General features: G+C 42.6%; 1 protein-coding gene across 2 annotated transcripts in view; it reads left to right on the plus strand.

Annotated features, from left to right (window-relative positions):
• Positions 1 to 27,804, plus strand: part of LOC115226104 (protein-serine O-palmitoleoyltransferase porcupine-like) — a 74,422-nt gene that overhangs the window by 36,413 nt on the left and 10,205 nt on the right. For both annotated transcript variants that reach the window (XM_029797088.2, XM_036515027.1), the window contains exons 4-10: positions 1,867 to 2,080; positions 7,342 to 7,385; positions 11,363 to 11,550; positions 13,362 to 13,468; positions 18,377 to 18,502; positions 22,355 to 22,455; positions 26,449 to 26,525. In XM_029797088.2, the coding sequence (XP_029652948.1) occupies positions 1,867 to 2,080; positions 7,342 to 7,385; positions 11,363 to 11,550; positions 13,362 to 13,468; positions 18,377 to 18,502; positions 22,355 to 22,455; positions 26,449 to 26,525 (857 nt within the window). The remainder of the gene's footprint in view (positions 1 to 1,866; positions 2,081 to 7,341; positions 7,386 to 11,362; positions 11,551 to 13,361; positions 13,469 to 18,376; positions 18,503 to 22,354; positions 22,456 to 26,448; positions 26,526 to 27,804) is intronic.

Consider the following 27,804-nt stretch of genomic DNA (forward strand, 5'->3'; position numbering starts at 1 on the left):
GCACAGAGGCCAGTCGGGGCGGCGCTGGCAACGGCCACATTCGGATGGTTCTCTTACGTACCACCTGCACTGATATCACAGCTGCAATTTCCATTGATGTTGATCGATTTCGATTTTCACTTGCCTCAACAGGTTTTGTGTCCCAAGAAGGAATGGTATGCATAAGTGGACTGGCTACATCCCATGTAGAGGCCATGGGTTATGGTCTCACTTGTCCTGCCGGGTCTTCTCACGCACAGCATACTTCCAAAGGTCTTGGTCTCTAGTCATTTCCTCAGTGAGACCTAAAATTCGAAGGTCTTGCTTCACCACCTCGTCCCAGGTTTTCCTGGGTCTACCTCTTCCACAGGTTCCCTCAACCGCTAGGGTGTGGCACTTTTTCACACAACTATCTTCATCCATTCTCGCCACATGACCATACCAGCGCAAACGTCTCTCTTGCACACCACATCTGATGATTTTTAGGTCCAGCTTTTCTGAGTACGTTTATGTGTATCCACTCCTCCTACATTTTTACTTTGTTTCAGTCATTGGACTGCGGCCATACTGGAGTACAACACTGGAGTGTTTAGTCAAACAAGTTGACCCCAGAAGCTATGTTTTATTAAGCCCTGGTACTTTCTTTCTGTTGGCCACTTTTCTGACCCCTAAATTATGGAGTTATAATCAAACCATCACCGAATGTCAAGTGGTGGCAGACACACACACACACACACACACACACACACACACACACACACACACACACACACACACACACACTCTTTTTACTTGTTTCAGTCATTGGGTTGTGGTCATGCTGGAGCACCACCATGAAAGATTTTTGTTGGATGCATCAACCCCAGACCTATTTTCATTTTATGCCCGGTTCTTATTCTGTCGGTCTCTTTTACCAAGCCCACTAAATTCATCATCATCATCATCATCATCATCATCATCAACATTTAACGTCCCTTTTCCATGCTGGCATGGGTTGGACAGCTTGACAGGAACTGGCAAGGCTGGAGAGCTGCTCCGGGTTCCATTGGCCGTTTTGCCTTGGTTTCTACGGCTGAATTGCCTTTCTTAATGCCAACAAATCTACAGGGTATATACTAGTTGCTTTTTATGTGGCACCATCACCAGTTGGCAAGCAGTGGTGGGGGACAAACACAAAACTCTCTGCTGGTGCCACATTAAAAGCACTGGTGCCACATTAAAAGCACCGTTGCTGGTTCCACATTAAAAGAACCGTTGCTGTTGCCACATTTAAAGCACCGTTACGTTCTGAGTTCAAATTCCGCCAAGGTCAACTTTGCCTTTCATCCTTTCGGGGTCGATAAATTACGTACCAGTTACGCACTGGGGACGATATAATCGACTTAATCCCCTTGTCTGTCCTTGTTTGTCTCCTCTGTGTTTAGCCCCTTGTGGGTAATAAAGAAATAGGTATTTCGTCTCTCACTACGTTCTGAGTTCAAATTCCGCCAAGGTCGACTTTGCCTTTCATCCTTTCGGGGTTGATAAATTAAGTACCAGTTACGCACTGGGGACGATATAATCGACTTAATCTGTTTGTCTGTCCTTGTTCATCCCCTCTGTGTTTAGTCCCTTATGGGTAGTAAAGAAATAGGTATTTCGTCTGCCGCTACTTTCTGAGTTCAAATTCTGCCGAGGTCGACTTTGCCTTTCATCCTTTCGGGGTCAATAAATTAAGTACCAGTTACGCACTGGGGATCGATGTACTTGATTTAATCCGTTTGTCTGTCCTTGTTTGTCCCCTTTATGTTTAGCCCCTTGTGGGTAGTAAAGAAATATTACTCTAACAACTGATATTTCTTATGCTCTCTCTCTCTCTCTCTCTCTCTCTCCTCTTTCGTTCTCCAGGTCGCAGTGAAACCACCATACAGAGGTCAGTGGTGCATTTTTCCAGTGGTCTGTTTGGACTCAGTATCCTCTACAACTTCTTCCATTCCACCATGCTCTATCTGCTCATCACTGCCGGTTTGGGTTACCTTGTCATTACCATCACCGTGTTCAAGTGCCGGCCCCTTTGCGGCATCTGCGTGTCGGCTTCGGTTGTACTAATCATTATCCTACTGTAAGTTGCTGTTTCTTTCTATGCACGTGTGTGTGTGTGTGTGTGTGAGAGTATTAGACTATATTATCATCCGTATGAATGTTTGAGACTATACTCTTACTCTTTACTTACTCTTTTACTTGTTTCAGTCATTTGACTGCAGCCATGCTGGAGCACCGCCTTTAGTCGATCAAATCGACTCCAGAACTTATTCTTTTGTAAGCCCAGTACTTTTTCTATCGGTCACTTTTACCGAACCGCTAAGTTACGGGGATGTAAACACACCAGCATCGGTTGTCAAGCGGTGTTGGTCGGACAAACACAGACACACAAACATACATACACATGTATATATATATATATACATATATACGACGGGCTTCTTTCAGTTTCCGTCTACCGAATCCACTCACAAGGCTTTGGTCAGCCTGAGGCTATAGTAGAAGACACTTGCCCAAGATGCCACGCAGTGGGACTGAACCCGGAACCATGTGGTTGGTAAGCAAGCTACTTACCACACAGCCACTCCCATGCCTATTTATATATAAATATATGATGGGCTTCTTTCAGTTTCCATCTACCAAATCCACTCACAAGGCTTTGGTCGGCCTGAGGCTATAGCAGAAGACACTTGCCCAAGATGTTACGCAGTGGGACTGAACCCGGAACCATGTGGTTGGTAAGCAAGCTACTTACCACACAGCCCCTATGTGTATATGGCTGTGCATGTGTGTGTGAGAGAGAAACAAACAACTGTTATTTATGTGCATGTGTGTATGTATGAGTTAGACAATATTATTGACTGTATGAATATTTGAAGTTATGGCTCAGAAATCTGGACATTATCAAAGAAGCTTGAGAGGCGGTTGGATGGAACCTACACTCGCCTCCTTATGAGAGCTCAAAATCTCTCATGGAAGCTTCATCCAACCAAAGTACAAATATATGGGAAACTACCACCTGTGTCATCTCTAGTGAAAGGTAGGAGAGTCCAGTTTGCTGGACATTGTTGCAGAGCTGAAAAAGAAGTAATTTCTACTCTTCTCCTCTGGAAGCCATCTACTCGCGATACCAGAGGGCGCACACTCTCCAACCCTGATGTAGGTCGGCCCAGGGCTATAGCAGAAGACACTTGCCCAAGATGCCACACAGTGGGACTGAACCCGGAAACATGTGGTTGGTTAGCAAGCTACTTACCACACAGCCACTCCTGCGCCTGTATGTGCATATATTATCTATATGTGAATGTGTATGTGTGTATGAATATCTATATGTGAGGGTATGTATGCATGTGTATGTGTGTATTAAAATTTATATGTGGGTATGCATATATATCTTCGTCATTGTTTTAACATGCATTTTGCCATGCTCGCTTGGGTCAGACAGATCTTGTTGAGGCAGGTTTTCTATGGCCGGATGCCCTTCCTGTCACCAAACCCTCACCTGTTTCCAAATAAGGCCTGTTTTCACAGAAGATTGGAAATGAAAGGCACCACTTGCATAACTTCTTTACAGATGTCAAGGCAAGGAATTAGCAACACGGGCCAAAAGCCATGTGCCAAAACGTTTGATATTCTGTTTATATTATTATTATTGAGTGAGAATGCTATGCATGCCTATTTCTTTACTACCCACCAGGGGCTGAACACAGAGGGGACAAACAAGGACAGACAAACGGGTTAAGTCGATTATATCAACTCCAGTGCGTAACTGGTACTTATTTTAATCGACCCCGAAAGGATGAAAGGCAAAGTCGACCTTGGCAGAATTTGAACTTAGAACGTAACGGCAGCCGAAATACCGCTAAGCATTTCGCCTGGTGTGCTAACGTTTCTGCCAGCTCGCCGCCTTTGCATGCCATCAAAGTGACACTGCGGTACAAATATATGAAACCCAACATACCCTTCATGACTACCTGTCTGATAACGGTACACCAGGCACATGCATCACAACCATATGTACACATCATACTGATCTCATGAAAGGCTTTGCATTTCATCCTCCTGGGGTCAATAAAATACCAGCTGAGCACTGAGGTGGCATGGTTGAATCAATCAACTAGCTCCCTCCCCCAAAATTGCAGGCCTTGTGCCAAAACTTTGAAACCATTATTATTATTATTATTATTATTGAGTGAGAGAGCAGTGTATGACATCAAAGTGACACTGGGGTACAAATATACGAAGCCCAGTATACCCATCATGACTACCCGTCTGATAAGGGTACACCAGGCACATGCATCACAACCATATGTGCGCGACATGGTGATCTCATATCAAGATAAACAGCACATGACCTTGCAGGTGGGGCCCAGTTAAAATTTTCTTCAGGTTGAGTAACCCATCCCGCTCAAACGGTCCCTGAATAAGGGTTGTTTAAGGATGTTGAAAGAACCACCCATGTTTCCAGAGGTGAACTATTCAAACCCCAAAGAATCCCTCTCAACACATGGCTATGATGCTCCCCCACTACTTCTGCTCGTGATCAGAGATGCACATATCGTCAGCCACTAAGGGACATGCTCAACTGGTTAAGGTCAAACAACTGACAAGCATATCTGTGGTATTGAGCAGAATATTTGCTGTAGCCCATCTTTTATACCAAGACAAAACAATGTACATGATAACACTTCCAATCAGTTAAGATCAGAAGCCATGAGAGCCACTGCCTGGTACTGCATCAAATTATTATTATTATTGAGTGAGAGTGACACTGGGGTACAAATATACGAAGCCCAATATACCCATCATGACTACCCATCTGAGAAGGGTACGCCAGGCACATGCATCACAACCATATGTGCGCATTATACTGATCTCATATCAAGTTAAACAGCACATGACCTTGCAGGTGGGGGACCAGTTAGAATTTTCTTCTGGTCGAGTAACCCATCCCACTCGAAAGGTCCCTGAATAAGGCTTGTTTAAGGATGTTGAACAAAACACCCATGGTTCCAAAGGTGAATTATCCAAACTCCCAAAGAATCCCTCTCAACTCACGGCTTGATGCTCCCCCACTACTTCTGCTTGCGACCAGAGATGCACATATCGTCAGCCACTAAGGGACATGCTCAACTGGTTAAGGCCATGCTTCATAGCATTTTGACTGTCCTTACATTTTGAGTTCAATTCTGCCGAGGTCACCTTTGCCTTTCATCCTTTCAGGGTTGATAAATTAAGTACCAGTGAAACACTAGGGTTGATGTAATTGACTATTACCCCCTCCCTAAAAATTTCAGGCCTTGTGCCTTTAGTAGAGAGAATCATCATCATCATCATCATCATTATTATTATTATTATCATTAGTGAAGGTGCATGGTTCAGTGGTTAGAGCGTCTAGTTTAGGATCGTGAAGTTGTGAGCTCAAATCCCGGACCAGGCTGCTTGTTGTGTTCTTGAGCAAGACACTTTCACGTTATTTCACGTTGCTTCCAGTTCACTCAACTGTAGAAATGAGTTGCGATGTCACAGGTGCCAAGCTGTATCGATTGGCCTTTGCCTTTTCCTTGGATGACACTGCATGGCACCTTGAGCAAGTGTCATCTGCTATAGCCGCAGACCACCCGAAGCTTTGTAACTGAATCTGAAAGGTAGAAGTTACCACCCTGTGTGTACATGGGTAAGTGCTTGTGCCTCCTAACATACATACATACATACATACGTACATACATTGAAACTCCGACGTCTGGCAGCTGACTTGGCAGACACCCATAAAATTATTATCCATCTTACAAACAATAACTCTGAGCACCTTTTCAAACTCCACCCGTCTAACACCCGAGGACATGTTTACAAAGTCAGAAAACAACACAGCTCCTTCCATGACTTTAGGAAACAATTTTTCACACTAAGAGTTGCTGAAGTAAGGAATAAACTGCCGGCATCAGTTGTTAGTTGTCGGAGCACTGCATCCTTCAAAGCTTCCATGCTTCCTGAGATTCGCCAACACTACACCTGATTTTCTTCCCTCCATACACACGCTGAAGCATGGAACAAACTGCCGGCATCAGTTGTTAGTTGTCGGAGCACTGCATCCTTCAAAACTTCCATGCTTCCTGAGATTCGCCAACACTACACCTGATTTTCTCCCCTCCATACACACGCTGAAGCATGGAACAAACTGCCGGCATCAGTTGTTAGTTGTCGGAGCACTGCATCCTTCAAAACTTCCATGCTTCCTGAGATTCGCAACACTACACCTGATTTTCTCCCCTCCATACACACGCTGAAGCATGGACACACTGCCGGCATCAGTTGTTAGTTGTCGGAGCACTGCATCCTTCAAAACTTCCATGCTTCCTGAGATTCGCCAACACTACACCTGATTTCCTCCCCTCCATACACACGCTGAAGCATGGAACACACTGCCGGCATCAGTTGTTAGTTGTCGGAGCACTGCATCCTTCAAAACTTCCATGCTTCCTGAGAGATTCGCCAACACTACACCTGATTTTCTCCCCTCCATACACACGCTGAAGCATGGAACACACTGCCGGCATCAGTTGTTAGTTGTCAGAGCACTGCATCCTTCAAAACTTCCATGCTTCCTGAGAGATTCGCCAACACTACACCTGATTTTCTCCCCTCCATACACACGCTGAAGCATGGAACAAACTGCCGGCATCAGTTGTTAGTCGTCGGAGCACTGCATCCTTCAAAACTTCCATGCTTCCTGAGAGATTCGCCAACACTACACCTGATTTTCTCCCCTCAATACACACGCTGAAGCATGGAACAAACTGCCGGCATCAGTTGTTAGTTGTCGGAGCACTGCATCCTTCAAAACTTCCATGCTTCCTGAGAGATTCGCCAACACTACACCTGATTTTCTCCCCTCAATACACACGCTGAAGCATGGAACAAACTGCCGGCATCAGTTGTTAGTCGTCGGAGCACTGCATCCTTCAAAGCTTCCATGCTTTCTGAGATTCGCCAACACTACACCTGATTTTCTCCCCTCCATACACAAGCAAGCATGTATCTGACTCATACACTGTTCGCTTCCCAGACATTTCTACATTACTGCATATGCTTTATATGCACTTTCTGACAAGTTGTGGTGCACCTGAGCAACTGTATCCAATAATTTCATTATTATTATTATAATACACATATATATGGGTGTTTGTGGGTGCATAAATTGATGCCTATATGTGAGTGTATGCATGCATATATATTTGTGTAAGCATGTATATGTGTGAGTGAGTCAGATTTTCTTATTCTGAATCTTGTTTGTGTCTCCCTATCAGCTGTTTTTCACTCTCATTGTTTTTGTTTCATTAGGGAGCTGTTTATTGTGGACTCAGCCTCTTGGCACAAAGTTAGGGGTAAGTCAAACAAGGAACTCTCTCTCTCTACATCTTGTCTCTTATCTGTTTAACAATCATTGCCCAGCCCTACTAGAGATAACAAAAGCAGCAAAATCTCTCTTTCAAAGCTGTATTTGGGAGCTGCTGCTGATAACAGTGTATTGATAAATGAATCTCTGCCAATCACAGTAAAGTGCGTCTAATAATAGAGTTTGATGTCACTATGATCTTCAGTGAAGAACGTTCTTGCCTGTAGATTGCAGTGGCATGAAACTAGTCATGTGATAGAAATTTCCTTTCTTGTATTGAACACTCATCTCTTGTTTGTTTGACACACACACACATACACACATATATATACACACACACACACACACATACATACACACGTGCATATATATATATTATATATATATATATATATAAAATATTATTTGAGACAAAACCACTATTTTGCAAAACAAACAAGGAAAGACTTAATCAATACATAAAATTTAATAAATAGTCAAAAAAACCGCCACTACAATCGTTTCTTGTCTTGATCGACAATCTTCAGGTGGACTTCCAGTAACTGAATTATTGGAAGTCCACCTGAAGATTGTCGATCAAGACAAGAAACGATTGTAGTGGCGGTTTTTTTGACTATTTATTAAATTTTATGTATTGATTAAGTCTTTCCTTGTTTGTTTTGCAAAATAGTGGTTTTGTCTCAAATAATATTTTATAATATTTTACTATAAAATTGGATTTAATCCTAAATCTGATTTTTTTCCCTGTAAATTTGGATATATTCCCTAATATTTATTATATATATATATATATATATATATATATATATATATATATATATATACACACTTGTATTATATATGCATATATACACGCGCACACACACACAGAAATGTTGGTATGATCAATATATGAATTTAATACATTCTTACTAATCGTTTCATGATAGATTTAATTTGATCAACCTTCAGCCAATTTAAGATCATGGCCCTTTAATGAAGGCATACTGTCTGATATAATTTACAATATGCGTAACTATTTTCCTATTAACTGCAACGACACAAGTGTTGCAAGGAGGACAACTCTATTAAACCTTATCTCTACTGAGTAGTTTTCCTCAGGTTTTACAAAATTTAAGCAGATATCAGAATCAATAAAACAGTGAGAAAAGTTTTAGAAATTATACTTAGATCACGGAAAATAAAACTTTGTGTTCTTGTTGTTGTTGTTGTAGTAGTAGTAGTAGTAGTAGTAGTAGTAGTATGATAGTGTTGATGGGAGTCTGGAGAGAAAAAAAGTCCAAAAGTAAATAAAAAGAAAGTGTTTGGTAGATTAATGTTAACTTGTGGCTGATATGTATTTCCAAAATCTCAACAGGTACTTGTGGTAGTGGCAGAATTTTGTAAAGAGCTCTGATCTACATCAATATCATCATAATTATCATTTAACATCTGTTTTTTATGCTGGCAAGAGCTAGATGGTTTGACAGAGAATAGCCAGCCAGAGAGCTGCCCAGGCTACTGTTGTCTGTTTTGGTAGGGTTTCTATGGCTGGATCCCCTTCCTAATGTCAACCACTTTACAGAGTGTACTAGCTACTTTTTATGTGACACTGGTCTGGGTGCCTTTTACATGGTGCCAGCATGTGTGCTAATCACTTTGCACTGGCATGAGTGCTTACACGTTCATCATAATCATTTAACATCTGCTTTCCATGCTAGCATGGGTTGGACGGTTCAACTGGGGTCTGGGAAGCCAGAAGGCTGCACCAGGCCCAGTCTGATCTGGCAGTGTTTCTACGGCTGGATGCCCTTCCTAACACCAACCACTCTGTGAGTGTAGTGGGTGCTTTTTACGTGCCACCGGCACAGGTGCCAGACGGGGCTGGCAAACGGCCATGGTCGGATGGTGCTTTTTACGTGACACTGGCACGGGGGCCAGGCGAGGCTGACAACGGCCACGATCGGATGGTGTTCTTTATGTGCCACCGGCACGGGGTCCAGGCAAGGCTGGCAACGGCCACGATCGGATGGTGCCTTTTACGTGCCACCGGCACGGGGGCCAGGCCAGGCTGGCAACTTGTGTTCAGATAATTATCAGAATGGTTGATGTTAGAAAATTACTATTTTAAAATCTCACAGCAAGAGATATTCAGCAACAGTACTGTGTAGTATAGATTGTTTGCCAACATAACATGGCAATCCTGGTTTAGGACAAATGTTGCTGTAATTTAGCCCCAGGAGACAGTCTCCTGCTAGCTATACGACACGATCTGTGTCCTATTTTCGAACAAGGGAATCTAGCACCCCTACTCAGCTCAAAACAATATCTGTGTATTGCGATTTCCAATATTATTTTGAGTTGAGTGGGGATAGTGTTTTGAGCTTAGTGGAGGTGCTAGATTCTCTTGTTTGAAAATATAAGGACACAGATCATGTCATATATATCCAGCTGGAGATGATGTCTCCTGGGGCTAAATTACAGTAACATTCTTCCTAGACCGGAATTGCCATGTTATGTTGCCAATCAATCTTTATTACATGGTTGATGTTATTTATGATTAGCCTTTTCTCAGCTGTGCATAATTTACATGTTTTAGAACCATTCATGCATAAGTTTGCCTTTTCGGGTTTTCCACTTCATTTCAAAGTCATCATCCTGGGCCTACGTCATCCACCGAATTATTGCATTCGGGAGGGTGAAGTGAGGATGACATCAGGACTCGTGAGTTGCTTCTGTACAAAGATTCTGAAGATTCTGAGGTATCCTCAGTCCAGTCCCCAATCCCAAAAATGCTGTAAAACAGCAAAGAAAAAGGGTTACTTTTCTTCCCCAATATCATTTTTGTGTTCTTTAACCCTTTAGCATTTAAACCAGCCATATCTGGCCAAAATGTTCAAACTGGCTAGAACTGGCCTCTCACACCAACCCTACAATATCATTCTAAAAGTTAATATTGGGTCATCCCATAAATAATGCGTTTTTTTTTATACTTCTTTTATTTTTCAAAATTAAAATAAAGTTCTTTTTTAATCTGAAATATACTCCCCTTCATTTTCTACAATACTCTTCCATCTCTCTGGTAGACTTGCAAGGCCCCTCTTCTAAAATTCACTTGTTCATGACGAAAAATACTTCGTCTTCAGAATTCATATTTTTTTCTGTCCAAGTAATTTTGAAGACTGATAATTGATAATCAGATGGGGCAGTGTCTGGCAAATATGGTGGGTGGGGGCATTGTTTCCCATTCAAACGGACGAGGCTGGCAAACGGCCACGATCGGATGGTGCTCTTTACGTGCCACCGGCACGGGGGCCAGACGAGGCTGGCAAACGGCCACGATCGGATGGTGCTTTTTACGTGCCACCGGCACGGGGGCCAGATGAGGCTGGCAAACGGCCACGATCGGATGGTGCTTTTTACGTGCCACCGGCACGGGGGCCAGATGAGGCTGGCAAACGGCCATGATCGGATGGTGCTTTTTACATGCCACCGGCACTGCATTAATATTTTTAGCTCTTTCCATTGCGTTGTTGCCTTTATTGAACTCTTAAAGCAAAATATGCCAAATATGCTCCTTTGTCACTTCCATTATAGCTTTGAAAAAAACAAATGTTAAAATCGAACTGCACTCTTCAAAGCTTGCACTAAGAATAAGGACAAGGTAAAATTACTACCTGCTTTTATTGCAAGTTAATGCAGGTAGGTTATCCTGTCTCCCTCCGACTTTTAGTTCATGCAATTGAAAAAGAAACTGCATTATTTATGGGATGACCCAACAGTTACCTCATCAAAATTTCAAAGCTACAAGATAATGTATAATGAATTCATATCAATGTGAATAAATAAGAATTGCTTTTGCAAGAATGATGCAAATTCTAAAGTGTTAATGTATTAATTACTCCATCTTCTTTCCATAATCAACAATAATCACCAAAGGTCACTTCAAATTCCAATAATTGCATTGACTCTTTCCCTCATCGACAGGTTCCCAGATGATTATGTCAATGAAAATTATCTCATTAGCATTTGATGTCAGTGACCCTGCTGTCAGCTTTCTCCCGGACATCTGGCAGTACCACGGTTATGTGTTCAACGTTGGTACCGTGATCTTTGGACCATGGATCAGTTTCCACCAGTACTGTACCATCACCCAGCAAAGTGTCAGACCAATGGTGAGTGTTATCTATTTAACCTTTTGTAGCCATATTTTTGTTTAAATACTCTGCTTCGTTTCAATTCATGTTGGAAATAACGAAGGATTTAGTGAAATTATTTTAGCATCATTAATCATTTTACTCTTTACTCTTTTACTTGTTTCAGTCATTTGACTGCGGCCATGCTGGAGCACCGCCTTTTTAGTCGAGCAAATCGACCCCAGGACTTATTCTTTGTAAGCCCAGTACTTATTCTATCGGTCTCTATTGCCGAACCGCTGAGTCACGGGGACGTAAACACACCAGCATCGGTTGTCAAGCAATGCCAGGGGGACAAACACAGACACACAAACACACACACGCATATATACATACACATATACATATATACAACGGGCTTCTTTCAGTTTCCGTCTACCAAATCCACTCACAAGGCTTTGGTCGGCCCAAGGCTATAGTAGAAGACACTTGCCCAAGGTGCCACGCAGTGGGACTGAACCTGGAACCATGTGGTTGGTGAGTAAGCTACTTACCACACAGCCCCTCTTGCGCCCATTTGGTTAGAACATAGCATGAAATTTGGATGGTAGATTCACCCAGCATTGGCACAGGTGCATTTACACAGTACCAGCACAGGTGCATTTGTGCAGCACTAGCACAGGTGCATTTACGTAGCACCGACACAGGTGTGTTTACCAGCATTGGCACAGATGCATTTGTGCAGCACTAGCACAGGTGCGTTTACGCAGCACTGACACAGGTGCATTTGTGCAGCAGCGGCACAGGTGCATTTATCCAGCATTGGCACAGGTGCATTTACACAGTACCAGCACAGGTGCATTCATGCAGCACTGATACAGGTGCATTTTACATGGCACCAGCACCTGTAACGGGCAAGCCTGTATGTATGGATTGCATGATCTTACATAGTTTGACAGGTCTCTTCAAGTGCAGCAAATTGCCACAACACCTGGCCCCTTGTCAGTTCCTCAGTAAGGCCCAGCAGGATTAAAAAAATAAAGCATGACCCCAAAAAATAAATAAACCAGGGGTTTAATATGCTAGGTGGGCAGTGAGACAAAGAGATGGGTAGATGGATAGGTGAATATTTGAGTGGGTATATAAAAAGGTGGATGGAGTGAGAGGCAGATATATGGATGGGTCAGAAAGAGTGAGAGAGAAAGAGACAGAAAGAGTGAGAGAGAGAGACAGACAGACAGAAAGTGCGAGAGAGAAAGAGTGAGCGAGAGACAGAAAGAGTGAGAGAGAGAGACAGAAAGAGCGAGAGAGAGAGAAAGAGTGAGAGACAGAAAGAGCAAAAGAGAGAGACAGACAGACAGAAAGTGCAAGAAAGAGAGAGAGACAGAGAGAGTGAGAGTGAGAGACAGAAAAGGCAAGAGAGAAAGAGAGAGACAGAAAGAGAAAGAGAGAGTGAGAGAGGGAGACAGAAAGAGCAAGAGAGAGAGAGAGTATCTATTAATGGGACACAAGGGGCATGAACACTTTCTCCTCATTTGATAGGACCCTAAAGACAAGGTGCCCGAGGAGTCTACCCCCCACGAGCCTTCCAAGGAATAGTGGGTGGAGAAGATGGGAGGATGGATATCATCATCATCATTTAATATCCATTCTCCATGCTGGTATGAGTTGGACAGTTTGACAAGAGCTGCCTTGGTTCCATGTGTTTTGGCATGGTTTCTACAGCTGGGTACCCTTCCTAATGCCAACCACTTTACAGAGTGTACTGGGTGCCTTTAATGTTTTTACATGGCACCAGCATTGTGTGTGTAGCTGTGTCCTCTTTTATCTGTGTCTTTTTCTCTTTACAGAATTTACACTGGTTGTTCAAGTTAACCAAAAGCATTCTCTCAGCTTTAATATGTTTGGTGATGTCCACTTGTGCTGTTGGCTGGCTTATACAGGACCACCACTGGAAGTAAGTAGCAGGCAAACTGAAATATTTGTGTGTGTATCCTTTGGAACTAAGCAATATCTTCTATTTTCCAGACTGGTCATTCTGGCACATCTCTCTTACCATCCTCTGGGTCAGCGCCTTTTCCATTTTGTCTCCATCTTCTCATCTTCAATTCCATTTGGAAGTGACAGACATCAATGTTTTGAAAATAAGCATAACAAGGCGCAGGAGTGGCTGTGTGGTAAGTAGCTTGTTTACCAACCACATGGTTCCAGGTTCAGTCCCACTGCGTGGCACCTTGGGCAAGTGTCTTCTACTATAGCCTCAGGCCGACCAAAGCCTTGTGAGTGGATTTGGTAGACGGAAACTGAAAGAAGCCCGTTGTATATATATATATATGTGTTTGTGTGTCTGTGTTTGTCCCTCTAACATTGCTGGACAACCGATGCTGGTGTGTTTATGTCCCCGTTACTTAGCGGTTCAGCAAAAGAGACCGATAGAATAAGTCCCGGGGTCGAGTTGCTTGATTAAAGGTGGTGCTCCAGCATGGCCACAGTCAAATGACTGAAACAAGTAAAAGAGTAAAGAGTAAGTGACAAATCTTGGGTCCATGGCTATAGCCTCAAAACCAAAGCTCAGCCTTCGCAATGGAAGATCCCCAACAAGGTTCCAGACCCATGCAATCAGGTAGTTGCTCACTACCCCAAGCAACAAGTCCAAGGGATGCTTACATCAATGGAAAGGATGCTGGATAAAGTGTGTGGTTTCAGAAGGGAACTACTTAGGAGATTAAATGACAAATTGATATGTGGAGGTGCATGGCTCAGTGGTTAGTGTCAGGCTCATGAGATAGTGAGTTCAATTCCCAGACTTGGCTGTGTGTTGTGTTCTTGAGCAAGACACTTTATTTCACGTTGCTCCAGTTAACTCAGCTGTAGAAATGAGTTGCGACGTCACTAAGGCAGCGAGCTGGCAGAAACGTTAGCACGCCAGGCGAAATGCGTAGTCGTATTTCGTCTGGCATTACGATGTGAGTTCAAATTCCACCGAGGTCGACTTTACTTTTTATCCTTTTGGGATCGATTAAATAAGTACCAGTTACACGCTGGGGTCGATATAACCAGCTTAATCCGTTTGTCTCACCTTGTTTGTCCCCTCTATATTTAGCCCCTTGTGGGTAATAAAGAAATAGGTATTTTGTCTGCCGTTATGTTCTGAGTTCAAATTCCACCAAGGTCGACTTTACCTTTCATCCTTTTGGGGTCGATTAAATAAGTACCAGTTACGCACTGGGGTCGGTATAACCAACTTAATCCGTTTGTCTGTCCTTGTTTGTCCCCTCTGTGTTTAGCCCCTTGTGGGTAATAAACAAATAACTAGTGCCAAGCTGTATCGGCCCCTTTGCCTTTCCCTTGGATAACATCAGTGGTGTGGAAAGGGGCAGCTGGTATGCATGGGTGACTGCTGGTCTTCCATAAACAACCTTGCCTGGACTTGTGCCTCAGAGGGTAACTTTCTAAGGGCAATCCCATGGTCATACATTACCAAAGGGAGGTCTTTACCCTTGTACCCTTCATCATCATCATCATCGTTTAACGTCCGCTTTCCATGCTGGCATGGGTTGGACGGTTTGACTGAGGACTGGCGAGCCAAAAGACAGCACCAGGCTCAATCTGATCTGGCAAACTTTCTACAGCTGGATGCCCTTCTTAATGCCTACCACTCCGAGTGTGTAATGGGTGCTTTTATGTGCCACCAGCACAAGGGCCAGTCAGGTGGTTCTGGTAACGACCACGCTCGAAAGGAGTTTTTTACTTGCTACCTTCATGGGAGCTCATCCAGCGGCACTGGCAATGACCATGCTCAAATGTTGCTTTTCACGTGCCACCAGCATGTGCCAGTAAGGCGGCGCTGGCAACGATCATTCTCGGGTGGTGCTTTTTACATGCCACCAGCACAGGAGCCAATCAGCGGCCCTGGCAACGATCACGATCAGATGGTGCTTTTAAAGTTCCACTGGTATGAGTTCCAATCAAGTGGTAATGTCATCGGCCACGTCTGTGATTTTGATTTCACTTGCCTCAACAGGTCATTGCAAGCAAGGTTTATTGTCCAATGAATGAAGGGTACTCGTAAGTGGGCTGGCTATACACCACTGGCATAGGCCACGGGTTATGGTCTCACTTGGCTTGTTGGATCTTCTCCAACACAGCATATCTCCACAAAGGTCTTGTCACCTGTCGTTGCCTTGGTAAGGCCCAATGTTCGAAGGTCATGCTTCACCACCCCATCCCAGGTTTTCCTGAGTCTACCTCTTCCACAGGTTCCCTCAACTGCTAGGATGTGACACTTTTTCACACAGCTGTCCTCATTCATTGGCAACACATGACCATACCAGTGCAGTCATCTCTCTTGCACATCACATCTGATGCTTCTTAAATCAAACTTTTCTCTCAGGGCGCTTACACTCAGTCATGTATGCACACTGGCATTTTATCATCATCATCGTTTAATGTCTGTTTTCCGCACTAGCACGGGTTGGACAATTCAACTGGGGTCTGGGAAGCCAGGGGTTGCACCAGGCTCCAGTCTGATCTGGCAGTGTTTCTACAGCTGGATGCCCTTCCTAACGCCAACCACTCCGCGAGTGTAGTGGGTGCTTTTTACGTGCCAGGGGAGTCTGGCAGCGGCCACGATCGGTTGGTGCTTTTAACGTGCCACCGGCACGGAAGCCAGTCAAGGCAGCACTGGCATCGCCCACGTTCGGATGGTGCTTTTTATGTGCCACTGGCTCAGGTATCACAACTACTATTTCCATTGATATTTACTTCGATGTTCATGTACTTGACTCAATAGGTCTCCTCAAGCACAGCAGGTTGTTCTGAAATGCAAGGTACTTTGAATGGGCAGGGGCTATGCGGAACTGGTGCAGGAAGCAGCCCGGGTCTTTGCAGTCACAACATATCTCCAGAGATCTCGGTCCTTTGTCATTGCCTCTGTGAGGCCCAACGCTCTTTATATTTATATAGGAGCTTACTTTCAAATGTGGGGCCTACTTTCAAAACTGGTATAAGTGCATATTTGGATGATTTCATGATAACCCTTAAAACCCAAATCTGCAAGCTTTTTGCATAAAATTTCTATTCAGTCAAACTGGGATAGATGCCATACAGAGAGTAAGGCAAATCTTAGTCTTCCAATCAAAATCAGATATATTCATCCTACCTTTATTACTCAAGTGGAGTGAGGTAATAGGTAGATGAACATGAGGTACTTGTATATACCTCTAGGCTATATACACACACACACACATATATGTACATACATTTTCATCATGTTAAACAGTTAACCCCTTCACACTTTTTCCCTCTCAATCCTTTCTGTTTAAGAGCATAGGCTCGAAACGTCAAATGCTTTTCCATTCTTCCCAAGCATTAAACTAATACATCTGTTTGTTGTTCCCACACCTGTCTTCATCTTTTGTTTTCTGTAAATTTTAACTATGCGTATATCAGAGACCTTGCCTACCTGCGTAGGTAAGGTAGGCAGTGCCTATTTTAAATAAAATAGATCAATAGCCAAATTTTCCCTTTATGAAAAAATATGCACCTAATTCAATAAAATTATGAATGTTACTCTGATTACTATGCATAAAATGTAAAACATTTTTTTGTAGATTAGGTAGGCATAATTCACCCCTGCTTTTCAATCTCAGTATTTAAGCTACACAGAGTACTGCTGTAGTACACATGCTGCATACACTCCTATAACACTGTTTTCTTTACGTGTTATAAAGGCAGCAGAAGTAAATCTGCCTTCAACTCAGTCATGCATCTGTTTCGTTTATTTTTTGTGTGTTTTACTACATACAGGTCATCAATTGCCTACACTGCGTAATTACTGACAGCATGTAACTGGCATGTATATATAAATGCATGTCTACATACATATATATCTATGTGTGTGTATGTACACATTTATATATATATACACACACATACACCATCATTGTTTAACGTCCGCTTCCCATGCTAGCAAGGTTTGGACAATTTGACTGAGGTCTGGCAAACCGGATGGCTGCACCAGGCTTCAATCTGATCTGGCAGAGTTTCTACAGCTTGATGCCCTTCCTAACGCCAACCTCTCCGAAAGTGTGGTGGGTGCTTTTACGTGCCAGTCAGGTGGCACTGGCAACGGCCATGCTCAAAGGGTGTTTTTTATGTGCCACCTGCGCTGGAGCCAGTCCAGCAGCACTGGCAACGACCTCACTCAAACGTTTTTTCATGTGATACTGGCACATGTGCCAGTAAGGCGATGCTGGTAACTATCACGCTCGAATAGTGCTTTTTACGTGCCACCGGCACGGAAGCCAGTGAGCTGCTCTGGCAACGGTCACGCTCGGATGGTGCTCTTAGTGCTCCACTAACACGGATGCCAGTCGATGAATTTGATTTTGATTTCACTTGCCTCAACAGGTCTTCACAAGCAGAGTTTAGTGTCCAATGAGGGAAAGGTATGCATAAGTGAGCTGGTTACACCCATGGCATAGGCCACAGGTTATGATCTCACTTGGCTTGCTGGGTCTTCTCAAGCACAGCATATTTCCAAAGGTCTCGTCACTAGTCATTGCCTTGGTAAGGCCCAATGTTCGGAGGTCATGCTTCACCACCCCATCCCAGGTCTTCCTGTGTCTACCTATTCCACAGGTTCCTTCAACTGCTAGGGTGTGACACTTTTTCACACAGCTATCCCCATCCTTCCTCGCCACATGACCATATCAGCGCAGTCGTCTCTCTTGCGCACCACATCTGATACTTCTTAGGCCCAACTTTTCTCTCAAGGTACTTACACTCTGTCGTGTATGAGCACTAACATTACACATCCATCAGAGCATAATTCTATGTACTTTTTTCTTGTTTCTCTTTGCAGGTGGTTAACTGCCTACCGAGATGCTATGTCATTCAGATTTAGTCACTACTTTGTCAGTTACCTCTCTACCTTATCGCTAACTCTAAACGGACTAGGTTCCACACATGTGAACGGAGAAGTCCTCTGGTATGGCATCACTACATTCTCAGTTTTTTTTTTTTTCTTTCATGTAAGCTGGAAGAGAGAGAGAGAGAGAGAGCTTCATTGTGTTTGTGGGAATATCATGTTGTGCCCCAGGGTGGCCTGAAAAGTTCATAGGCTGACTATGAAGGAGTTATGCTAGAGCTGTGAAATTTTGCACTAATTTCGACCCTTCCAGGGAAACCGATATCTAACTGTTCAAAGGGGACTTCAAAAGTAACTAGTTGCAGTGTCCCTTAAAAATGGACAAAATTTGGCATCGTCAGGTTATCGATTATGGACAGAAAGAGTTTAGCTCCCAAAGACGTTTATGGTGACATGGTGGCTGCAATAGAGGATGACACTCCAGCTTCATCAGTGCAAAAGTGGGCAGCTAAATTCAAGAGGGGAATGGAGAATCTTGAAGAGGATCCAAGATTTAGAGAAAATGATCCAAGATTTAGAGAAGATGATCCAAGATTTAGAGAGGATTATCCAAGATTTAGATAAGATTATCCAAGATTTAGATAAGATGATCCAAGATTTAGAGAAGATGATCCAAGATTTAGAGAAGATGATCCGAGATTTAGAGAAGATTATCCAAGATTTAGATAAGATTATCCAAGATTTAGATAAGATTATCCAAGATTTAGATAAGATTATCCAAGATTTAGAGAGGATCCAAGATTTAGAGATGATCCAAGATTTAGATAAGATGATCCAAGATTTAGAGAAGATGATCCAAGATTTAGAGAAGATTATCCGAGATTTAGAGAAGATTATCCGAGATTTAGAGAAGATGATCCGAGATTTAGAGAAGATGATCCGAGATTTAGAGAAGATGATCCGAGATTTAGAGAAGATGATCCGAGATTTAGATAAGATGATCCAAGATTTAGATAAGATTATCCAAGATTTAGAGATGATCCAAGATTTAGATAAGATGATCCAAGATTTAGAGAAGATGATCTGAGATTTAGAGAAGATTATCCGAGATTTAGAGAAGATTATCCGAGATTTAGAGAAGATGATCCGAGATTTAGAGAAGATGATCCGAGATTTAGAGATGATCCGAGATTTAGAGAAGATGATCCGAGATTTAGAGAAGACTATCCAAAATTTAGAGAGGATGATCCAAGATTTAGAGGGTGATCCAAGATTTAGAGAGGATGATCCAGGATTTAGAGATGATCCAAGATTTAGAGAGGACGATCCAAGATTTAGAGAAGATGATCCAAGTTTTAGACGTTCTGCAGTTGCCACAACTGAGGAAAACAACGATCATGTTTACCACATGGTGATGGATGTCAGGTGATTGACTGTAAATCAAATAGCCAATGGTATTAGCATATCCTGTGGGAGAGATGCGAGTATTGTGCACAATGAACCGGCATGACAATGGTTTCTGCTCAGTGGGTGCCATGTCTTTTGACACCGGATCAGAAGCGCATCAGGCTGACCTCACACCAGCAGAAAACCTGACATTGTTTGAGGAGGCAGATCCAGCTAGTTTCCTGGAATGATTGATTCTAGTTTCAGCTCACGAGCTGTGGCCATGCTGGGGCACCGCCATTTGTTTGTTTCCTGACCCAGTTTTAGTGATGGGTTCAGCGCTTTGAGCCAGAGACACTCCATGCGTTGGAAACACCCCCTCCTCACCTGCTTCAAAATGACCTGAGTCATTTCATCTGCACGGAAGGCAATGGTCTCAGTTTTTAGAGGGCTACAAGAGGCATTGTGTTTATTGACTGTCTTCAAAAGGACCACACCATCATTGGAGAATGCCGTGGGAACTTGCTGAGGCAGTTGTGGACGATTATCAAGCCGAAACACCCAGGAAAACTGATGAACAGCAGAAGTTCGCCATTATCTTCTGCTGGAGCCGCGTGGAGCTTAGGTGTTTTGCTCATAAACACACACATCGCCCGGTCTGAGATTCGGACCCGCGAGTCCGCTGCTCTAACCACTAGGCCATGTGCCTCCACAATCTGCTTATGATCTCATGAAACAAATCTTAATTGCTGGCAAAAAGGGAACCAAAAAGCTCTTAAAAAAATGGTAGAAGCAGCTTGAGCATTGTGGGTTGGGTGGCTTGGGATCTGTGGGGTTCTTTGGTTGCCCTTAGGTGGTGCACCCCTCCGTTGGGATTTCGTTTGCTAAGGTTTTTTCGCAAATCATTTTTCTGTTTTACCCTTTTTTATGTAACTCCTCGCAGTCTTTTCTCTTTGTATTGTCCTGAATGTTTCTGCGGCCCTTGTGGCCAATAAATAATTATTATTAATGTGGCAAACTGGCAGAATTGTTAGCACACTGGGTATAATGCTTAGCCACATTTCATCTATCTTTACGTTCTGAGTTCAAATTCCACCAAGGTCAACTTTGCCTTTCATCCTTTCAAGGTCGATAAAATAAGTACCAGTTGCGCACTGGGGTCAATGTTATTGACGTACTCCTTCCCCCAAAATTTCTGGCCTTGTGTCAAAATTTGAAACCATTAATATTATTATTATTATTAACAAAATGTTTTTTTAAAAATTTCAACTGTTTTTATTTTTTTATTTCTTTCTGATGGCTGCTTTTATCTGGACCTTGTCTAAATCCCCTATTTCCTTCCACAAAGCTTGCCAACACCCCAGATCTCTATATTCATACCAAAACCTTAATCCTAACTCACCAACTGCTAGAGGGCTTTTTTTTTGTTATTGTTGTTTAACCCCAGGTCAGTCCTGATCCAGTTGACCTATGATCAAAGATGTTCCAGTGGTGACCATCCTGTCTTTTATTCTGGCATAGTGTATCTAGGACAACATTATCAAATGTGTCCTTCTTTGTCATTGTTGTTTAGCCCTAGGTCAGTCTCGATCCAGCAAACCTATGATCAAAGATGTTCCAGTGGTGACCATTCTGCCTTTCATTCTGGCATAGTGTATCTAGGACAAGATTATCTAATGTCCTTCTTTGTCATTGTTGTTTAGCCCCAGGTCAGTCTCGATCCAGCAGACCTATGATCAAAGATGTTCCAGTGGTGACCATTCTGCCTTTTATTCAGACCACAATGTATCTAGGACTACAGTATCTAACATGTCCCTCATTATTTTTGTTGTTTAAACCCAGATCAACTCTAATCCAATAGTTCTATAATCTAAGACGTTCCAGCTGTGACCATCCTGTCTTTTATTTAGACATATAACTAGGACTTCATTGTCTAACGCAGTGGTTCTCAACCATTTTCTTTTTTGCCTATGGACCCCTTACATTCTTATTTTACTTGGGTGGGTCCTCAGAGCCTTTCAATGCTTAGAAAATCCTATCATATTTTTATAATTACCGTAAATCCTCGAGTATAATCCGCACTTTTTCCCCAAAATTTAAAAGGCCAAAATCCCTAGTGCGTACTATATGTGAGGTTAAAAATGAAAACTATTTTCTAAGCAATGTCTGAGTCTCTATTTGCTGTCTGGCAATGTTTATTCAGACGCATTTTGTGATGTCAGGTGTGAAAATACCTTAAGCTAAGCCTGAAAGCAATGAAGTCCTAAAAGAATCATCCATAACTTGCAATAAGCAACATTTATTAAACGTTATTACTGTTATTTCTTTATTTTCTGCAAACAAAAGTAGATGAATTCAGAGACTTGCTTCATATGTGAAGGTGGGGTGAGGAAGACCCTCTTTCTAATGATCGACCCCCCATCTCATTGACTCGGCTTTTTTTCTGTTCTGCTGCATACATTTGTCTCTCCCCTCTCATCCCTCCTCCCTCCCTGCTTCTCTTACACTCCTCTCACCCTCTGCCCTTGCCTCTCTGCTCTTACCTCTACCTGTTAAGCATGGCTTCAGTCCTCTCCTTGTTACTAGGGACTTTGATGTTACCCGGCCTGCCTACATAGAAGTGCCACGCTCCCTGGTGGAGACTGTTTCAAACTGGAATATACCAATGCATAACTGGCTCAAGAATTGTAAGTAGAACCATTATTGTAGCTTTCCTTCCTCTTATTCTGTCTGTCTGTCTTTCATATTTTCTGCCATCTCTCTCTCTCTCTCTCTGTTTTCCTTATCACTAACTACTCCCCTCTTTCTATATATATATATCTTTATCTTATATTAAACTTTTAATACTTTTTGATAGTTATATAATTAAAAAAAATAAATAAATAAATAAAATAAAATAATAATAATAAAATATATAGGCACAGGAGTGGCTGTGTGGTAAGTAGCTTGCTAACCAACCACATGGTTCCGGGTTCAGTCCCACTGCGTGGCACCTTGGGCAAGTGTCTTCTACTATAGCCTCGGGCCGACCAAAGCCTTGTGAGTGGATTTGGTAGACGGAAACTGAAAGAAGCCCGTCGTATATATGTATATATATATATATATGCGTGTGTGTATTTGTGTGTCTGTGTTTGTCCCCCTAGCATTGTTTGACAACCGATGCTGGTGTGTTTATGTCCCCGTTACTTAGCGGTTCGGCAAAAGAGACCGATGGAATAAGTACTGGGCTTACAAAAGAATAAGTCCCGGGGTTGAGTTGCTCGATTAAAGGCAGTGCTCCAGCATGGCCGCAGTCAAAATGACTGAAACAAGGAAAAAGAAAAAGAAAGAATATATTTATATATTCATAAATGAGGGTGAAAAATTAGATATTAATTTAATAAAACCATCAGTTTAACACCAAGTGGCCTAGCACATAAAAACCAGGGAGACAATACAAATTTATATATATATATATATATATTTAAAATTTATAAGTTTAAATTATTAATTTAAATAATTTTTAAAATTTTAACTTTAATTTAAATATTTTAATTTGGAATTTTTTATTTTATATTTTTTATATATTTTTTAATTAATTTTATTTCTATGTATTGGCTTATGTTTTTCACTGTTTGATTTGCCTAATAGTGGTTTTATCTCTAATTTAATATAATATAATATATGTGTGTATGTTCCTCTCTCTCTCTCTCTGTATTTATATATATATGCACGCATACACACACACACACACATATCGAGCGAGGTCGTTGCCTGTGCCACTGGACTGGCTCCTGTGCAGGTGTCACATAAAAAAACACCATTCGAGCATGGCCCTTGCCAGTACCGCCTGACTGGCCCTCGTGCCGGTAGCATTTTAAAATCACCCACTAAACTCTCGGAATGGTTGGCGTCAGGAAGGGCATCCAGCTGTAGAAACTCTGCCAGATCAGATTGGAGTCTGGTGCAGCCATCAGGTTCGCCAGTCCTCAGTCAAATCGTCCAACCCATGCCAGAATGGAAGGCGGATGCTAAACGATGATGATGATATAGTAGTCCAGAGTATTGGATTACATTAGATTGAGTGCCAATATTCAGTCCACTGCAGGACAAGGAGGGTCTCAGCATATTCTCTCTACCAGAGATTGGCTTCAGATCATACTGATTTGATGAGTGCTTACCCTACCACACTGTTTTCAGCATGGGTTGGCGAAGGGATACAGTTTTTTTATATACGTATTTCTTTACTACCCACAAGGGGCTAAACACAGAAGGGACAAACAAGGACAGACAAACGGATTAAGTCAATTACATCGACCCCAGTGCATAACTGGTACTTAATTTATCGACACCGAAAGGATGAAAGGCAAAGTCAACCTCGGCAGAATTTGAACTCAGAACATAACGGCAGACGAAATACGGATACGCATTTCACCCAGCGTGCTAATGTTTCTGCCAGCACGCCGCCTTATTATTTTTTTTCGCCCGGCCGCTGGCTTCGACACGGACGCGCTGCTAGGAAGAGCACGCCGCATTCCCACCGACGGACGGGCACTCTCCGAGTTCGGGTTTGGGAATATTAACCCGATTCCCTTTCGATGCGAGGCAGTTTTTTTTATATACATTAATCCCTCAACTATCGCAGGTGTTACATTCCAAGCCCCAAGGCAGCAGGTGAAAATCCACAAAGTATAAACAGTACTTTACTCTTTACTGTTTTACTTGTTTCAGTCATTTAACTGCAGCCATGCTGGAGCACCACCTTTAGTTGAGCAAATCGACCTCAGGACTTATTCTTTGGAAGCCCAGTACTTATTTTATCGATCTTTTTTGCCGGGGATGTAAACACGCCAGCATCAGTTGTCAAGCGATGTTGGGGGTACAAACACAGACAAACAAACATATACATACATATACATATATATATATATATAATAATAAAGGGTTAATTGCAACAAGTTGCTCAAAACCACATACCGAAAATATTAGAAATGGCAGCCAAATAGGCCACCATTTCTCCTACTAGTAAAAAAGTCTCCAGTTTGGCTGCCATTTCTAATATTTTCGGTATGTGGTTTTGAGCAACTTGTTGCAATTAACCCTTTATTATAATTAATATAATCCTTACCAAATATGGTCTCTTCCATACCGATTAAACTACTAGGTGAAATTTATTAATTTTATTAAATTAATTATATTTCTCCCTTTTTATTATATTATATTATATATATATATATATAATATATATATATATATATACATTATTATATATATATATATATATATACGATGGGCTTCTTTCAGTTTCCGTCTACGAAATCCACTCACAAGGCTTTGGTCGGCCTGAGGCTATAGTAGAAGACTCTTGTCCAAGGCGCCACGCACCTGGCTTTAGTCTTGATCTGGCAGATTTTCTACAGCTGGATGCCCTTCTTAATGCCACTCCGAGAGTGTAGTGGGTGCTTTTTACATGCCACCGGCACAGGGGCCAGTCAGGTGGTACTGGCAATGACTTTGCTCGAATCTTTTTACACGTGCCAGTGAAACGACGTTGGTAACGATCATGCTCAAATGGTGCCCTTTTAACGTGCCACGGGTACAGAAGCCAGTTGGCTGCTCTGGCAACGATCACACTCGGATGGTGTTTTTGGCACCCTACAAGCACAGGCATAAGTGCCAGTAAGGTGACATATAGCACTAAATATAAAATAAAACAAAATTATTTAGTGTATCGTTTCGTACCGGAACAAATACAAAGAAAACTGACTTATAGTTCATCAGAATATCTGGAAAGAGAACAGAAAAAAAATAATTTCTCAGAAAGCTGAATGGGGTCCGGTTGGACCCTAATGACCATGTTTTATGTTGTAACATCCGTACGACTGGAAATTTTTAACTCAAAATTTCTAAGTGCATGCATAAACTATTGACAATAAAAGCCATGAGATATAAAATCCTTTAAATAAAAAAAAATATCAAAGTTGCATAAATATCAAAGTTTGCTGGGATCCCAAGAAGCGGTTCCATGCTCCTCTTAACCCTGAAACTCCTGAATCCGGGCCCCACTACTGGATGCAGTTCAGTCACACACACACCAGGCTTCCACACAGTCTCCAAAATTTATTCTCAAAGCATTGGTTGGTCTGGTGCTATAACAAAAGGCGTCGAGCTGACAGAATCGTCATCACGCCGAGCGAAATGCTTAGTGGTATTTAGTCTGTCTTTATGTTCTGAGTTCAAATTCCGCCGAGGTTGACTTTGCCTTTCATCCTTTCAGGGTCAATTAAATAAATACCAGTTACGCACTGGGGTCGATAAAATCAGCTTAATCCGTTTGTCTGTCCTTGTTTGTCCCCTCTGTGTGTAGCCCCTTGTGGGCAGTAAAGAAATAGGTATTTCGTCTGCCGCTACGTTCTGAGTTCAAATTCCACTGAGGTCGACTTTGCCTTTCATCCTTTCGGGGTCAGTTAAATAAGTACCAGTTACGCACTGGGGGGGTCCATATAATCGACTTAATCCGTTTATCTGTCCTTGTTTGTCCCCTCTGTGTGTAGCCCCTTGTGGGCAGTAAAGAAATAAGAAGTCACTTGTCCAAGGTGCTGTGCAGTGGGACTGAACCCCCAGACTGCATAGTTTCAAAGCAATCGTCTTAGCCATCCATACACACATCCTGTATTTATGTTTAATCTTTTCTTTTTCAGATGTCTTCAAAATTGCTCGTCCTCTTGGTAACTTTGTTGCCGTGCTGCTCACATATGCTGCAAGCTCACTATTGCACGTAAGTTGATAGCAAGTTTTTCCGTAGTCTCTGGACTTGCTTTTTTTTTATCTTGCATGAAAATGTCTCATCACATCTTTGTCTTTTTAATCTGAGAAGGGTCTTGGAGGAAGAGTTTTTAAGCACAGCATCCATTGGGTCCTGTCAGAAGGGTCATGGGGGAAGAGTTTTTAAGCACACCATCCATTGGGTCCTGTCAGAAGGGTCATGGGGGAAGAGTTTTTAAGCACAGCATCCATTGGGTCCTGTCAGAAGGGTCATGGGGGAAGAGTTTTTAAGCACACCATCCATTGGGTCCTGTCAGAAGGGTCATGGGGGAAGAGTTTTTAAGCACAGCATCCATTGGGTCCTGTCAGAAGGGTCATGGGGGAAGAGTTTTTAAGCACACCATCCATTGGGTCCTGTCAGAAGGGTCATGGGGGAAGAGTTTTTAAGCACAGCATCCATTGGGTCCTGTCAGAAGGGTCATGGGGGAAGAGTTTTTAAGCACACCATCCATTGGGTCCTGTCAGAAGGGTCATGGGGGAAGAGTTTTTAAGCACAGCATCCATTGGGTCCTGTCAGAAGGGTCATGGGGGAAGAGTTTTTAAGCACACCATCCATTGGGTCCTGTCAGAAGGGTCATGGGGGAAGAGTTTTTAAGCACAGCATCCATTGGGTCCTGTCAGAAGGGTCATGGGGGAAGAGTTTTTAAGCACAGCATCCATTGGGTCCTGTCAGAAGGGTCATGGGGGAAGAGTTTTTAAGCACAGCATCCATTGGGTCCTGTCAGAAGGGTCATGGGGGAAGAGTTTTTAAGCACAGCATCCATTGGGTCCTGTCAGAAGGGTCATGGGGGAAGAGTTTTTAAGCACAGCATCCATTGGGTCCTGTCAGAAGGGTCATGGGGGAAGAGTTTTTAAGCACACCATCCATTGGGTCCTGTCAGAGCTAAAAAGCTCTATCTGCGACGATTTCATCTCAATCGAAGGAGAGGGGCTTTCTCCGTCCGGGTTGCGGATCCGTGGAACAAGCTGCCGGACGAGATAGTGAAGATGCCAATGACCGCTCGGTTCAAAGTCTCTCTTGACCAGAAATGGCCTGAACTCTTTGCATGAACACCCTCCCTGTACATAACTCCATGTCCCCCTACATGGCCTTGCTTTTTGCTTTTTGAGCCAAAAAATTAACTTAACTTAACTATATATATATATATATATATATATATATATATATATACATACAGCAATGAAAGATGGAATACAGGAGAATTTATTATTGATAATGACAATTGTTTCGA

The sequence above is a fragment of the Octopus sinensis genome, linkage group LG29, assembly GCF_006345805.1.
Source record: "Octopus sinensis linkage group LG29, ASM634580v1, whole genome shotgun sequence".
NCBI classification, from domain to species: Eukaryota; Metazoa; Mollusca; class Cephalopoda; order Octopoda; family Octopodidae; genus Octopus; species Octopus sinensis.